This window comes from Carya illinoinensis, chromosome 10 (genome assembly GCF_018687715.1).
Source record: "Carya illinoinensis cultivar Pawnee chromosome 10, C.illinoinensisPawnee_v1, whole genome shotgun sequence".
In the NCBI taxonomy this organism is placed as follows: domain Eukaryota; kingdom Viridiplantae; phylum Streptophyta; class Magnoliopsida; order Fagales; family Juglandaceae; genus Carya; species Carya illinoinensis.
In genome coordinates, this window is record NC_056761.1 from 39,203,853 (window position 1) to 39,221,105 (window position 17,253).

The following is a 17,253-nucleotide window of genomic DNA, read 5'->3' on the forward strand; positions in this document are numbered from 1 at the left end:
AGATTTTTGCATACTAACAAATAAAAAATAATATAAATTATAACAAATAACAGAAACTTCAAACTATAACAAACAAATTCACAAAGATTTTTGCATCTTAGGGTTTTGGATTACAACAGACTACAAAGGAAGACAAGTGCAGTGTAACAAGTCCACCCTGGAAGCTCCTTAATGCGATGGAGAAGAGGGGGGTTGTTGATGGTGAGAAGCGGCGGGAAGAGGTTAGGGATGAAACCCTACCCACGTGCAATGGAACTTGAGCAGATTCAAAACTGAAGTGAAGACTTTAATTGACTAAGGGAACTCAACTTCCAGAGAAAATAAGGATGAAAGAAAGTTGCGTATATAAAAGTGAATTTGTGAGAAAACGAAGGAGGAAGAGAGAAATAATGGCAAGAGAGAAAAGAGAGAGATTTTCAGTTCTAAGAAAATGATGGAAGATGAGAGAAACGGCATAGGGTTTTGGACCTGATTTCTGAATAGAAAAATATATAGGAGGCGGAAACGACGTCGTTTTGAACTTTTGAGGGTTTTTAAAAAAAGAAAAACTTGGCAAAATACATCATCTCATACAAGGGAAGGCTCAAACGTGGGTCAGTTAGTTGGCAAAATACTGCATTGCACCATTAGGCCACTCAATTACCTGTTACTCATGTTACAATATTAAATATATTAATTCTAAGTGTGGAATTCGGAACTAATATGAACTCCGACTCTGACTCTGATTTTCAAAAATTTCAATGAAGTCGGAATCTTATCAGAATTCAGCTGAAATTCGGAGCTCGAAAATTTTGCCCACCCCTAATGGTAGTAGAGGTATCAGTATTTGAGATGGTATTGGCAATAGACTGCAGGATTTTCAATTTTTTTTAAATATTCTAAAAAATAAATAAATATATATACAAAAAATAACCCAGGTTGGCTCATAAGGTTCGACTCGATTTTATTTTTCTCGGATGGCTCGGATCGGGTCAGGAGCAAACCCGATTGTGACTTAGCGGATTGCAGGTCTTAGGTCTAGGTGGAACGGATTTCAAAGACTGTTTAGAAAACAGAAAAAAATAGTAGTGAGAGTTGCGAGCTGTCGAGGGCATAAAAGTAAAAACAAAAGAAAATAAAATCTTAATTTCTGCTATTTATATATATTTAAATGGTTAATTTAAATCTGCATTTCGGTAGGTTTGACCGCTGCTCATTGGCCTCCGCTTCCCCTCTCTCTCTCTCTCTCTCTCTCTTTCTCTCTCAAAAATCTTTTTCACTTCTTGGCCTCTGTCGTCTGTTTCTTCGTCTTGTCTGGGCTTTTTCCTTCACCAAATCAAGACCACAGCTTTGAAATCCCACCATTTGTGGCTCTCTCTATCTCGTCGGGAGGATTCCATGTGCTATGCTGCTATTTTCCAGGTTTGACTGGATTCTTTGTTTTTTTTTTTTTCCGGATTGGAATTCCTGGTAAAGTTTTGGGCTTTCATGTTTGTCGTGAATTTTATTTCTGCTAGAGATTTTCTCGAGATATTGGTGGTCATGATTTCGTTTTCGATGGATTTGTTAAAAAAGTTTGTTGCTTGGTTTGCCGTGTTGGGCGTAAATGGGTATGTCTAATTGTAGTAATCTCAGGTCAGCTACATCGAATTATCCTGTAATTTTGTTCCTTCTTCTATTGGCTAATCTTTTTTTTCCTAGGTTTCAAATAATGGGGATATTCTTTATACTTTTAAGAAAAATGCGGTATCATGGATCTGGGTTGCTTTTTGGTCAAGTTGAGTGGATAATGATTCACGGGGTTCTTGTATTTTCTATGAAAGAAGCTCGGATGGATATTGAAGTTTTCGTTCTAATTCTTTAGGTGCTGCTACTTAATACTACTATTCCTAGAGCATTATCGCCAAGTTGTCATATTTAGATAGTGATTTGCGTATTAGATGATGTGGGAGAGACTTGGATGGTGGTCTTTCACTCACCGATTAACATTTTAGTTGCAGTAAGATTCATTGTATAGAAATGAATTATCAAATTTTAGGTGGGATATCACCCAAGCAAGTTATGAAAAGGTGGATCGTGACCCACCCAAATTTTAGGTGGTATTGTTACGATGGGAATTGTGATTGGCACTGCTTACATGGTTTGCCAAGATACATATTTTGACAGCAACACTTGTGGAGAATCATGCAGGATGCATCTGTGTAAAACTTTCTATAAAGGGTGTTGGAATTTGGAAATGCTTACTATTGTAATATAGTCGTAGTTGTTCATGCGGCAAATTGCATAAATTCTTAGGGTGACTGACTACGTGAAATTGTCGCCAAAGGTTTCTTTTTAATTCAACTTTTGAAATTGATGAAGTCCTAAGACCTTACTAAATTTAAGGCTTCCACTGATTGATATGCTCTTTTTTTTTTTTTTTTGCAGAAAGATAGAAGGCTGCGTAACATTTTCAAATATTTATACAATAAGATGGGGTGTTTCACGGTTTTGAAGTGTAAGAAGAAAAAGTCTGAGCAGACTGTTTACATCACACGTGCTAAACCTAAGGATCATTCACCTGCTGTGCTTCCAGAACCCCCAATTCAAACCCGGTCACTACAGTCTGCACCCCCAAGTTTTAGGACTAGAGTGAAACCCATTCCACCAGTTAACAAAGTCATCAACAATAGAACGCGGGCATTATCTGCTCCATCATCTCTTGATGCTGCGGAGCAAGATGCTCTTACATCAGTTGAATATGACGAGCAGGAAGAGTTGAGGTACCAAAATGGATCAATAAAGGAACTACGATGCCCAAGTCCACAACCTCTTCCTTTGCCATCCCCTCAGAATTCTGCAGCATTGAAGGCTACAGGAAGCTTGAAGTCAGGAACTTCCAGCGGGCCTCTCTATGCTTCTGGACCACTGCCTTTGCCTCGTACTGGGACACTTCGGAACTTTTCATATGATGAGGTTGCTGCTGCTTGCTACAATTTCTCTTCAGATCGATGTGTTTCGGAAGGTCTTTCTTCCGTTATATATAAGGGTTCGTTTGGAGAAGATGCTTCTAGTTCAAAGAAGTTTGAAGCAACTGTTACTCGCCTTCACCCATCCACTCAGGTAATGCATGCATATAAGGATTATTAGAATGCTCAAGACTTTTTTTTCTTCATTTACTTGGTAACCTCCTGCATGAGAATGGCTCACTTAAATATAGATGGATTTATTAGTAGTAAATGACTTCTAGCCTGCCTTCGTACTCTTATTTTAACCAAGTTGTTTCACTGAGCACACAAAATTGTTCACGTTTTTGTCCCTCATCCCCCTTTTAATTCTCCTCGTCTCTAGAAACATAGCTGTTCTTACTTATAAAAAAAAAATAAACATAGCTGTTCTTATAGTTAACATAGCTATGAATAAAAGAAACGCCTTAGTTCTGAGACAACTCTTGGAATCTTGCAATTGGGTTGAGAGGCAGTTTAACTAAGTTAGCCTCTTCATGTGCTTGTAGTGTTTCTGATTGTATAATGCCAGTTCCCCTCTTTAGGTGACAAGAGCACAGTGAGATAAAACTTGTGGTTTCACTTATGCTATAGAACTTTGATAGGTCATGTATGTTCTAGAACTCGATGAGCCTTCAATCATTTTGCATCATAAATATTGGAAATGCTTCACCGGTTTGTAATATTGTCACTGTGTTCATGTTTCTCCAGGGTTTGAAAGAATTTATAAATGAGGTAAGCACAATTGCATCCTTGCATCATCCAAACCTCTGTAAATTGCTTGGATACCATGCACGTGAAGTCTCAGAACCTAGAATGTTAATATATGAGAGGCTCTTTCATGGAAGCTTAGACCGACTTCTGTATGGGAGATCAGATGGGCCTCCCATTGACTGGAATACAAGAATGAAAATTGCTTTATGTGCTGCACAAGGTCTTACTTTCTTGCACGAGGAAGGACCTTTTCAGGTAATCAGAAGTTGTCTGCACTACCATTTTATAGTTAATGAAATTGGCTGCTGTTATGCGGCTGCTTTGTGTAGTCACACTTACTGTTTAATTTTCTCTTCCATATGGACAATATTGCCTGTTTGTTAATCCCTTTGGCTGGCTCAAGCAGCCAGGTGTGGCGTTGGAATTGGGTTTATAGTGGCTCGCTATTGGTTTTTATAATTAGGAAGAAGATAATATCCACTTGCTGATTGATGGTTAACCCTTTTTGGTGTAAGGAAATGCTTACCCTAGTTTGTTATCTCTGTTTTATATGATTATATGGACAAGAAAATTGGATAGAGATGTAACGACGCGGAGAAAGTGCTAATCATTTCTGCACTATAACCCCAGAAAGACTTGTCAATTTGAAGCTTCCTTTGAATTGCTTATAAAGCCCAGTTTGACCAAGTAGCCAATGTAGGACTTGGCACCCATGACTACCTTGATAACCTACCCACTCTAATTGATCAATAATTACTATTCCAGTCTTTTGTTCCTCAAAAGAGAATTTGAAGTATATTACTTGTGTGTTTACTGGAAGCTCTCCATGTATTTACAGGCAATGTACAACGAATTTTCAACTGCCAACATTCAAATTGACAAAGATTTTAGTGCAAAGCTTTCAGGATATGGCTGTGTTGGCCACATTCCTGAGTTAGAGATCTCTAATAATTCAGTAGTAAGTTCTTTTACTTTGCTTAGTGATGGTGTTCTTTTTCCAGCTTAGTTGATCATGTATATGTTATTTTTAACAAAACATTGTGGGGACATAATGAGTGTACAACCACATAATAAAATATTTTTATAAAAATTTTGTTAACTGTTGCTTTGACTTTGGCATATTCAAATTTTGAAAAAGCAACCTTCATTTCGCTCATGTATACAGGCAGTGGCAAACCTTTCTGTGGAGACGCTGGAGAAAGGAATGCTCACTCCAAAAAGCAACGTTTGGAGCTTTGGAATTGTTCTTCTAGAGCTACTTACTGGCCGTAAGAATCTTGATAGCCGTCATCCGAAGGAAGAGAGGAATTTAGTTAAATGGAGCTGGCCTTTCCTGGCTGATGATGGTCGACTATCTCTGATCATGGATCCCCATTTAAAACGCCGCTTCCCATCCAAAGCAGCCAGGACAGTTGCTGACATTGCACAAAAATGTCTTCAGAAGGACCCCTCAGAAAGACCCACGATGAGAACCATTGTTGAGCATCTCAAAATGATACAAGACATGAAGTATTCCTGTCGTTTTCCTCTGCAAGAACCAGCGAGCATTGCTGGAAAACAGATGTCTAGGTCACCAAGTCTAAATGGAATCATTACCCCAGCTCCAAGGTTAAGTTTCTCGCCATCACCACCATCAAGAGCCCAACCATCTGTTTCTCCTACTAGGCGAGCTGCCCTGCCTTTGTCACTTCCTCCTCGTGCTTGTTCCTCGACCCTCTCTTTGGTGGAGCTTGAGCGGCAGGAAAGCAGGAAAGCATCATCATCATCATCAACTCTTCGTAGAGGTAGCGTCGAAGGGTTTTGATTGTATATAGTGGCATTTTTTTTCTTAAATTTTTTGGTGCTTTTTCATGATTTAACATAATATATAGAAGATAAACATACTGCTGTTGTTTCCACGTTTCCATCCCTGGAGGTGATGAAAGAGAGGATATGCTCTTTTGTAGATAGCGCAAGCCCACTCTCACTGGGTTCGATCAATTATATATTATAGGAAATTGAATGTTCCTTTTACCACCCCTCCATTTTTTTTTCCCCTCATTTTCTACTCTTACTCTGTTATTCAATGTATGTTGTGTAAAATCAATGCAATGTAACAGGCAATGCCTAGATAGAATTTTGCCTTCATTGAAAATGCATGTATGGGGGAAAGATTACTTCAAAGCTTGACGTCTACATGCGGGAGAAGAGTCGGACCGCATCTATTCTCATATTTGTATATATTATTAAATAGTTCGCGTTGGGCGGACTTTTACGGTTCTTTCTGTCAAACTTGAATCCTACAAAATTGTTACAAGTCAAAACGGGAAACATGTAATTATACTGAAAATTAAGGTTAATACTGAATTACATTATTTATTTTCTTTGATATAATCCCAATCAACTAATGACCTGTCCTTTTATTGTGTACCAAAATCATTAGTAGCACCCTCTATCCACGTGTCATTCCTATATTGGAAGTTGCATGATCAGTTGCTAATCAGTTAAGTTAGTTGTACTCCCCAGGACTGATCACTATGTAACCTTAATAATCCTCTGAATGGATTCTTCTGTAGATTTCAAAAGTGAAGATCTCTTAAATAAATACAAAAAGTGGGTGAAAATTTTGGTTCGCCCTTTTGCAAACACCAACCTACAATGTATTTGGATGGGTCTCGTCTATACCCCATGCTTTCCTTTCTCTTATTTTCAAGAGTAGTTGTTTAATCATGGTGGCCCTTTTTTCCTTGTATCTCTCTGCTTTCATTTCTTTTCACTAGCTAATGATTGGAGAAATGAAATCTTGTTGGCAGGTTGATCAAAGCCAGCGACACTAGACGCGGGCGTTCTGGTTAATGTCCCATTGTTAATAAATATAGCACTTATGTCAGACGTTTTTGCCATCCTTCAATGGCTCAGAATTACATGGACACATTTCTCCTCGTCTGTGGTTTCCTATTGGGAATCACACCTCGCTTCAACGCCATGCCGTAGATTTTACAAGCGCCCAACAACCATTTTCGTCTATTCAACTCCTCAATTAGAAGGTTATAAGAAATTCTGTTAGGCATTCTTCTTCCTTCATCCATGAGAGACAGAACTAACAAGGCCTCATCTACCCTGCCTCCAGCACAAAGTGCTCGAATTATACTGTTAAACGTAAGTGTAGGTGGAGAATGCCCCATTCTTATCATATCATGCAAGTTGTCCAAAGCCTGCTCAATCTTCTCTCCCGTACATAGAGCTTGGATCATTAGGCTATAGGTGCTAAGATCTATTACATAAAACCTCTTCTTCATTTTCTCAAACACTTGATAGGCATCTTCTAGCATTTCTTTTTCTTTCCAGGATCTCCTGCATAACCTTCTCAGGAAAGTATTCATCATCCTCTCATCCACTTCGAAACCATCCCCCACCATCTCCTTGTACGTTCGTAAGGCAGACCGAATCTTACCCCATTTCAACAACCCATGCAACAAAGTGCTATAACTGATGTAATCAGGCATGCAATTTCTCTGCTTCATTTGCTTCAAAACACCTATACCCTCCAATGGCCTCCCCTCCTTGCAATACCCTTGGAATAGTGTGTTGTAAGAGACCACATTTGGTGTCAACCCCATCTCTTCGGCTTCGTCAAGCAGTTCCATTGCCTCATCTGACCGACCCACTTTACAAAAACCATCCATAACAGCTGTGTACGTATAAATGTCTGGCTTCATGCTCTCCTTGATTTTTATCAGCATCTCAAATGCCTCCTCCACCCTTCCCACATAACACATCCCCTTTAACAAGCAATTGTACGTACGAACAGTGGGTTCGCAACCGATTCGGCCCATGAAATGAAGGAGCTCAAAAGCTCTCTGCAATTTACCTCTTTTGCAGAACCCATTAATGAGCATGGTGATTGTTGCTACGTCCGGGTGAAAACCCCTTTCTTCTACCATATGGTTTAACACTCGCTGGGCCTCATCCAGATGGTTTTTCTTGCAGTAGCATCTGCTGACGATAGAAAATGTCCAAGAATCTGGCTCTATTGACGCATAAGATGATAAACCAGAGAACAGTTCCAAGGCAAGGTCAGGCTCTTCAGCTGTAAATAAAGCCATGAGCAGATCATTGAAATCGGATATGGTACGAAACTCAGTGTCTTTGATATAGGCAGTCAGAAACTCAGTCCTTTCCTTAGTGGGTAGTGATCTGGTTGTGCCTACGAAATCTGGGACCTGAAAGCTCCTAGTTCTGGGATCGACCAAGTGATTCCTATTAACATAAATCAAGTGGGAGAGTTTCCTCGGGAGAAATCGATAATGATCGTGGAGGAGGTGGATAGTATGTAGGCGAGGGAGCTCTGCTGGGTTAGAGGAAGAAAGGGAAAGCGCAGCAACAATGAAGTTACCTTGGGGTGCTTTCTGATTGTGGCTTCTGCAAATGCCGAAAAAGAAAGGGCAATTAGGTAAAGCGGATTGAACGGGTGACTGAAGAAGTCCGGAGGGTGAAGGACACAGAGCAGCCATCATTACAGAGAGAGATAGAGAAGAGAGAGAGGGAGAGTACAAATACAAAGAAACCAGAAGTGAATTCGTTGAAGAAGACTATGTGATCGCTTTTTATCTTTTAAACACGTGAATGTAGTAAAATATCTAGGAAAATGCTACATCCCCCGCTGGGATCCCGCTTCAGTGTTTTTTATTTTTACTTTTATTTTCTTAATATTTAAGAAAAATTTCTTTAATATTATTATGAATTTTTTATTTTTTTAAAAATGTTGAAAAGTATAAAAAAATGATATAAAATAAAAAGCTTTTTAGCCTAGCAGGAGCTCCAACGATGGCTGTAGAAGGCTCCAAATATCTATGTATTTAATGCATGACTGGTATAATTCTTATCTATTCATGTATTTTTACCTTTAATTATTAGGTATCTTTTTTTTAAATAGATTTTAATTTCATTCATTGAAACTAAAGTTACATCTGTGACTACTTAATACAAGAAAATCTAAATTATTAGTCAAAACTACTCAACTGTAAAAACAAAAGGCCCAGCCTAAGTCAAAGCCCAACTTGCGCGTGGGGGCCCAACCCATTAGGGTTCATATCTTTCTTCTACTGCCGCTACCATCTTCATCACTGAAGGTTCGCCCCGGCCCTCGCCCCCATGCCTTCTCACTCTGCGCTGGAAATCATCCAAAAGCACCGAAAACCACTGCTCTCACCCTAGTAGGTTTTCAGGCCAGCCCACGCTGCATCCTCCATGCCACACCTTAAAGATTTTCTGCAATCTCGCCCCTATGTTCCGGTCGGCCCTCGCTTCCGCACCTCTCATGTACCTCCCCCTCGATCCTGCAGCACCAGAACCACTCCAGCGGTTGACCACCACGGGAGCAACCCTCTGTGCTACAAACCCAGCCCACGCCACCCTTATTCCCGGAAAATAGAGCAGCTGCTAACCACCTTCGTAACGGGTTGCACGTCCGCGAAATACCACCCCTAAAGACCAGAGCCACCGCTCGGCCACTCACCCCAAAAGACCAGAGGCCAACCAACCATCGTGAATTCTCTGCCACAGGTCGCCATTTACAATCGGAGAGAAGGTTTTGGGGCGAATCGAAGGCTTGGCCATGGCACTGAGTCACGACGATACAGCTCCACCTTCAGACCTTTACCGAGAGCTTATTCGAAACCAAACAAGATTTTTAAACCAAAACTAAACTAAACGCCATTTAAAAGGAGAGGAAGGGGAAGGAAGGAAGGAAGGGAGGATGGAGCTGAGGCCCCCATCCCCCCACCCGATCTGGTTACTGGTTTTGTTGGGTTTCTAGAAAGAAGCTAGAGGTTCTAAAAACAAGGGGGGAGGGCAAGCTTTTTTATTATTAGGTATCTTCTTGATTCATATATTGTTATTTCTTAAGTTCATATATCTATTTAATATCATGTATCCTTCCATGCTTATAAAAGGAAGTATTGAGAAACATTTGTAAAAGACACACAATAAGAAAGTTGAGAAAAATAATATTGAGTTTATGAAGAATTAGTTTTATATATTGTGATCCTTCAATTCTCTTGTTACTTTTATTTAATTTTATAACACGTTACCAGCATGTGACTCTAGTTAACCATAATATTCTTTTGATCTTTGACAAGATATTTGCGTTATATTTCTTGAACCTCTATAAGTCTGCCTTCCATAAATATTGATATTTACTTATTACAATATAAATCATTTTATAAATCTTGATATGGTTTATGTGATATTATATAGAGTATAATGTTATCAAATCAATGGATAAATATTCTTATCTTTTATATGTTAATTCGATTTCAAATATTTCTTTCACATTCAATAATATTTAGGAAAGAAATGAAAAATTCTTGAATGATCGCTCTAAAACAATAATTTTATTGAAGATTGAGTACCTCATAATAAAATATTCATTGATTCTATGGGATAGTTTAAGGGAGTAGTAATACGTGTGCCAAAAAACTATGATCCACCCAAAAGCTCATTATGATTAAATACACTTGAAGTTATACAATTGAAATTGGATAGAGAGAAAAATCATTATTATACGTTTGAAACATATAACATATTCACACCTCAAATATGCTCCTGCGGCAACAATATCAAGTGCAAATGTTCACTAAGTATTTTGAACTAATATCTTGTTTACTAGTGACTGAACAAAACAACGAGTCATTAATGAAAGTCACCAGTCTCGTCCAACTAGTTCTACTCAATTCCCTGAAGCGAATGGAATATCATTTAATCATAATAAAGGAAATCGTGGTAACGAACGTGAATGTAGTAGAAAAAAAAAACTATTGGGATCAAGGGAATCGTACTAAAAGTTTCTCAAAGAAAAATACTGCATACGATTAGAAGTAAAACCACACCATAATAAAACAAGATGAAAATAAAGACTTGTAGAATAAGTTCGTAAAGAAATATAAAGATAAATGTGTGGTATGAAAGGGCATTGATCACGTACATGTCGTACATCCAAATATTTGGTGGACTTATATTAAGCATTTATGAAGGAAAAAGAAAAATTGGTCGAAATAAATTTTGCCTACCACAAGAATCCAAAAGATCATTTAACTTATTTTAATAATCCAAACATGATAGTACTAACTCATCTCAATATTTATGATTTCTTTATAAGATTCAAACAGAGATAATAATATTTTAATTAGTAATGCATATGACCATAACAATTAATTTCATTTCTTTATTATAATTACATTATGTTTAAGTCGTTATCTTTTAATACATTATGTTAAACTTTATTTTACATTAATGAAGTTTTATAGATATTTTTTGCTTATAAGGAGTAGGCTTGAAAATCGACCTATTCAGTTCGATTTTGTGCAAAAGCTAGAACTAACCAAGCAAACAAAATTGGGGTTAGAAACCGGTCGAAATCGACCGTGTAAGGGGGGAAAACTGGCCAAATCGGTTGTCGGCCAATTCACAATCAGTTTATTAGTTTGGGCCGGTTTGGGCCCTTTTTTGGGTATTTTTTTTATTACCCAAGTCATTATATTATTGAGATTTTTTTTTTTCTCAATTCATCATTCAAGATTTTTTTTGGTTAGGGGTCTCAAGTTATGTTAACGAGTCGTATTTATGTTATGTCGAAACATGTATATTATACTATATAGGTCAACCTTAACCCGACCCGTTAAGCGTATCGTGTCAAAATCTCAAACCCTAACATAACCCATTAATAGAACGGGTCGTGTTGTGTCAACCCGTTTTGATCCATTAGTGAATATTATGAAATATGTTAATACGATACAATACGACCCGTTTCAAACTATTTATGTAAATTGGTTGAATAGGCCCAAAATTAACCCATTTAACCTAATTAAATTTAGCATAATTTTATATAAATATTAACATCACAATATCTATAAAAATTATTAAACTAATTACAAGTCCAAAATTACAATCCAAACAATAAAAATATCGAAATTGAAATTCTAACAATTTTATTTTTTTGTATAAGGGTGTAATTGTAATTTTAAATTTCTTAACGTATCATAACAGGTTATAACGAGTCAAAATAGGTTGACCCGTTATAAACACGTTAAGCAATCAGGTCTTAACAGTTCAACCATTTTTTATCCGAATTCGTTAAAACTAAGCCCTAACCCGCTATTATCGTATCGTGTTCATGTTGTGTTAACAGGTCGTGTAACATATTGCCACCCCTATTTGTTCTCAACTAATCATCCAATTCATCATCCATGATATTGTGAATTCATCAATTCATCATATTTAGTAACTACTAAGTTACTAACTAGTAACTAATAACTATATTACTTACAACTTCATATAATCTCTTGCAATTGTAACACGACATGACACTTTAAATTAATGTTCAAGAGACCAACACACTTTTCTAAATCCTTGTCCTTAACAATCCTAAATGGCATCTCATCAATAATTACCATTTCTGCAATAACCAACATCACAGTCTCTTTATTATATTTGTGGATTACAAGATTCATTAATGTACTACCAGCACTCTCTCCAACTCCCTCCTCAAGTATTGCCTCAACTGTCAATGTTTTTTGGTACCTATCCAAAGGCCAAGTTTATGGGAATTTTTAGAACATGAAGGCAAATGATTTTGCATTGTTGAAGTTTCGTTCCTCTTTAAGTGACAAGCGTACGTCTTGCCACAATAATTATATTTAGCATTTGGATCATCTACAGGACAACCATCCACCTTCATAAAATGATCTCATACAATCAATACATCATTTCCTTTCCATTTCTTAGGTAATGGACAGGTACTACTAGTAGAAATACGAGGGGTTATGATGTTTGGGACTCCCTCAATTCATCTCCCAAGTTAATTGTTGGTTGAAGTTTATTTGAATCAATATCAATCGAAGACGATTAAGAATCCATCTAATTTATAAAACAAAATATAAATGTTACATGTTTATACATAGTGCATAACACAAATTATAATTACACAGCAGCTAGTTTACAACATGACAAATATCATAAGTCTAAAACTCTAATATAAGTTTTAGCTTACTCATCTTCTCTCAATTTATATCAACCAACCAATACCATACTACCATACACATACTCACAACACAAACTAACCAATACCATACTGCCTTACACATACTCACAGCACAAACCAACCAATAGCATACATTGTACATGGGCCATCAGTGCATCACAAATTCACTGAAACCTCACTGGCCATCAGGGCATCACATTACATTGGCCATCAATGCATCACAAATTCACTTAAACCTCATGGGCCATCAATGCATCACAAATTCACAATCAAGATTCCAAACATTCACAGATGCACAAATTCACAAAATCATAATAGTTTATACAAATTTACATTTTACGTATATATAAATTGAAATTTACATACATATAAATTTACAAATTCAAATTAGATGCTCTTTATAATTATATATGTAATTTATAATTGAGAATTTGAGATGAGAGGGAAAGAGACGAAAATGCTCAGAGATGGAGTGGATGGAGTCACGGAGAAAATCCGAATGGGATAGATGAAGGTGTTACAGCCGTTGAGTGTTCTTTGGTGGCTGAGATTGAATAGGAGGGACGGCTTCACAAAGGCATTGACATCACACCTTTCAGGAGGTATGAGATGGAGTCACTGTGAGCAATAAGGCACTGAGGAGGTCTGAGAGTCTTGAGGGTTAGAAGGTGGGTCGTGGATGCAAGGTCGGCGGACTGGAGAAGAAGAAAGGAAGGGGGGTAACCTTAACCCAGAGGGAGTTCTAAATGACGCCGTTTGGTCTCAACCAGACGGTGTCTTTCTATTATTTTTTTTTTCTTCTGAAATGTTATAATGCAAAACAACATCGTTTCATTTGAAATGACATCATTTTGTGCAAGGATAAATATATATATATATATATATATACAGCATACAGGGTCGACCGATTTGGCAGTTTTTCCCTGTTCAAACTAGGACTAAACCGGTCGACGTCGGTTTGAAGTAATTTCTGCCACCGGCCTATCGGTTCTCCACCAATTTCAGTTTGCAGCGGTCTGTCTGACAGGTTCATGTTCACCCTTAATAAGGAGATATGAATTCTATTGATACATTGACCAATTCGAAGATGATTGATGAAGATGTGTTCGGTAAACAGTTGTACAACACACAATTCTTTAGGATAAGAAATATTTTCAATATTTGACATTATATAGAGCCAACATCAATACAATATCTAGGTCATCGAACCTAATTAATGGCTCTAGAAGAGTCGACATCATGTTGTCAAAAGGAACAAAATTTTATATCAATGATGCTCGGTATTCATCAAAATCTAGAAGAAATTTACCGAGTTTTAAATATATTCTTCATAATGGTTATTATGTTGAAACCACCAATGAAGACACTGAGGAATATCTTTACATTAGAGCAATAAATTTGAGCCAGAAGCTCATATTAGAAAAATTGTCAGCTTTCTCTTCTGGTTTATATTATACAATATTGAAAACAATTTAATAACATTTTGTAATGCACTAGAAGTGCTCTAATCCAAAAATCTTTATACTTTGACGTGATTGTCTTGGTCATTCGGGATCAATCGTGATGCGTTGAATAATTGAAAAGTCTTATGGACATCCCTTAAAGAATCAGAAGATTCTTTTACCAAGTGATTATCCATGTGTAACATGTTCAAAATGAAAGCTAATTGTTAGACCATCCCATTACAAGGTAATTGTTGAATCTCCATCATTTTTACAAAAAAAAATCCATGGAGATATATGGTCGACTAGTAGTACTTGCATATCAAACCTCAACTAGGGTTTCCTTACGCTCCTGCTAGGGGTACTTGCTTGGCCGTTTCTAGTTTACATGAAGCTACAAGACAGCCCACTGACGGCTATGCTGTGGGTTGGCAGACCTTTGCTGATCTTATTATTGCGGTGCCGCAACCTATCCCAGATATTACAATTGCTCCTCATGCGCCAAAGTTCATGGATGGTGAAATATTTTTTCAATTCTCCAAGGATGAGATCAATCACTCTATTGAACCCTTCCTGTTCTCAATTGTTTTAATGTTTCATAGGCAAAGACCCTCTTGGATGCCATTTGCGCCTTCATTCACAACTACTATGGACCCAAGTTAGTCATAATTGCCATGATTCGACATGGCCATCCTGTCAGATGGCAGGAAGACAGTACAACCCAAGTATGAGGGAGCATGACCAGCATCGGCTTGGCAAGAGATCGCTAGCCACCAAGGCCTCACCCAATGCACCAACACTCTACCACATACAGTTATTGGGGACCACCACAACCACGTGTATGTGTATATATATATATATATATATATATATATATAATATAATCTCTCCTCTTGGCTAGCTCTCTAATATTATTTTTCTTTACCTCTTATGTCCTTCCTCACGGGTTAATCTTTAAGACTTGCATTGATTTAGGTTGTGTTTGGATGTTGAGAAGTATTGAGGTATGTTGTGAATAATAGTGAAAATGTCACTAGTGCTTTGTGGGAAGGCTAGAAGAGGAGTTGAGGTGAGGCAGTTCAGGGGAAGTGCAGTAAGAAGGGTTGAGTTGCAATAACTGTTTTAACTGAAGGGAAGCTGTAGTGAAAAGATGTGTTTAAAAGAGAAAAAATTGTTTAGTATTTGACAGGCTGTGTTTTGAATTAATGAAACGGGGCGTTTAGTAGTCTTATGATTCTTAGTGGTGTTTTATTCTTTGTAGTCTACATTTTGATTGAAGAAACAATTATTGGCTAAGTGTTCATGACTGCAGTATATAAGCAAGAGTGCACTAGTTGATTGTATTGAAAATTTTGTGAATTCTAGTTCTTGGAGGTTAAGGATCCCTCGAAGATTCTCTACAAGATTCACCATGAGTGTTCTTGTGTGTGAGTGAATTCTTAATACATTCTGTGTGAGTTCTTGGTAGGTTCAGTATAGGTTCTTGCAGGAACCTTACAAGTGGTATTAGCAGTGGGCGATTCTTGGAAACAAGGTTCTAATGACAGAAGGTACACGAGGAGCATTGAAGGGTCAACAAGAAGGATCCTTGAGACAACAAGAATTGGTTCAGAAACAATTGGAAGGTCATCAACCAGCAATTTCAGGTATAACATAAAGGTTAGATCAAGTTTCAGATGTATTGAGTTCTTTAGTTGAATCTATGAACTTCAATTCTCTTAGAGAAAGATAGGTGTCTGGAGAGCCTAGTAATCATGGAGAAAGGGTTGTTTTTCAAAAATGTATTAGACTGGAACTTCTACATGTTGCCTAGATGACTAACACAACAGGGGGGTGAATTGAGTTGTATTAAAAAAATAAAAATTATAAATCAAATATATAATATAAAATATAAACAAAATATGAAATAATAATAAATATAAAGAGTAAGGATAAGAGAGAAACAAACTCAGTATGTTAACGAGGTTCGGCCCCACTGCCTACGTTCTCGCCTCAAGCTACCCCTTGAGAATTCTCAAATTCACTATTCAACCTCCTTCAGGTAGAGATAGAAACCTATTACACATTTGAACAACACTGCTACAAAGGATCCATATAGAACACCCTCTACACTTACAATTACCTTACACGTGGTGATTCAACTATTCCCCGTGTAGAATACTTTTTACACGCACAAGGGTTATACACACCCTTTTTCTGATGCAAGAGCTGATAGTGGGTAGGTTATCAGAAAACATTCCTCAATGAGTGAAATAAGAACAATACAGCGCAAACTATATCTCTCAAAATGAACAAGGGTTAAGGCTTAATGCTTAGAGAAGAGAGAATGAAAGTTTTGAATGAATGTTGTATGCTCTGGATGTTGTAAATGTGAAGCTCTCAAATGATCTATTTATAGGCATATGAGACTTCATGTTCAAATTAAAAAAAAATTCACATGTCAAAGATAACATCATTCACTTTTTCAAAAAATTCAAATAAAAGGTTCTTCTTTTTCAATTATCAAAGACAACATCATTCATTTTTCAAAAACTTCAAACCTAATTTTTTACTTTTGGCATATGACAAAAGGAGCACACTTTTCTTTTCAGACAAATCAAACCTAATTTTTTACTTTTTGCATATGACAAAAGGAGCACACTTTACTTTTCAAAAAATTCAAACCTAATCTTTTACTTTTTGCATATGACAAAAGGAGCATAGCATACTTTTCAAATATTTCAAACAAAATCATTTACCTTTTGCATAAGTCAAAAAAAACATCAATCACTTTTGAAAATATTCAAATAAAACATGCACATGTGAAAGATGACAATCAATCATCTTTAATATTTTCAAAGTTCAACCTTTTAATCAAGGTATGCACATGTAAAAGATGACAATCAATTATCTTTCAAAATTTTTAAATTTAATTTTCAAAAATATTCATGCACATATGGAAAATGTATTTTAATACTTTATGATAAAATATTAATTTTGAGCTTTAATCCTAATTTCGAATTTTTAAGAGATTTAAACATTACTCTATAATTTTAATGTGAATTTGTTCTCTTTTTACTCATGCTTGTTTCCTTGATGTGCTTGACTCCATTGTGTAGACAACTTGAGTTTGAGA

At 36.9% G+C, this 17,253-nt stretch overlaps 2 protein-coding genes across 4 annotated transcripts; one reads left to right on the top strand and one right to left on the bottom strand.

Moving 5' to 3' along the window:
• Positions 1–1,176: 1,176 nt before the first annotated feature.
• On the top strand, positions 1,177–5,693 carry LOC122279292 (probable serine/threonine-protein kinase PBL1). 3 transcript variants are annotated; one of them, XM_043089832.1, is made up of 5 exons: positions 1,177–1,401; positions 2,407–3,081; positions 3,675–3,932; positions 4,516–4,635; positions 4,843–5,693. In XM_043089832.1, exons 1-5 carry the CDS (start codon positions 1,378–1,380, stop codon positions 5,479–5,481), a joined length of 1,716 nt encoding a protein of 571 aa, XP_042945766.1. In that variant the 5' UTR covers positions 1,177–1,377; the 3' UTR covers positions 5,482–5,693. The 3 variants fall into 3 exon arrangements, with proteins under 3 accessions (XP_042945766.1, XP_042945769.1, XP_042945767.1); XM_043089833.1 differs by lacking the exon at positions 1,177–1,401 and adding an exon at positions 1,450–1,614; XM_043089835.1 differs by lacking the exon at positions 4,516–4,635.
• A 777-nt stretch (positions 5,694–6,470) lies between these two features.
• Positions 6,471–8,347, bottom strand: LOC122279293 (pentatricopeptide repeat-containing protein At1g09900-like). Its single transcript, XM_043089836.1, has one exon. It carries the CDS (start codon positions 8,171–8,173, stop codon positions 6,578–6,580), a length of 1,596 nt encoding a protein of 531 aa, XP_042945770.1. The 5' UTR covers positions 8,174–8,347; the 3' UTR covers positions 6,471–6,577.
• Between the last annotated feature and the right edge of the window lie 8,906 nt (positions 8,348–17,253).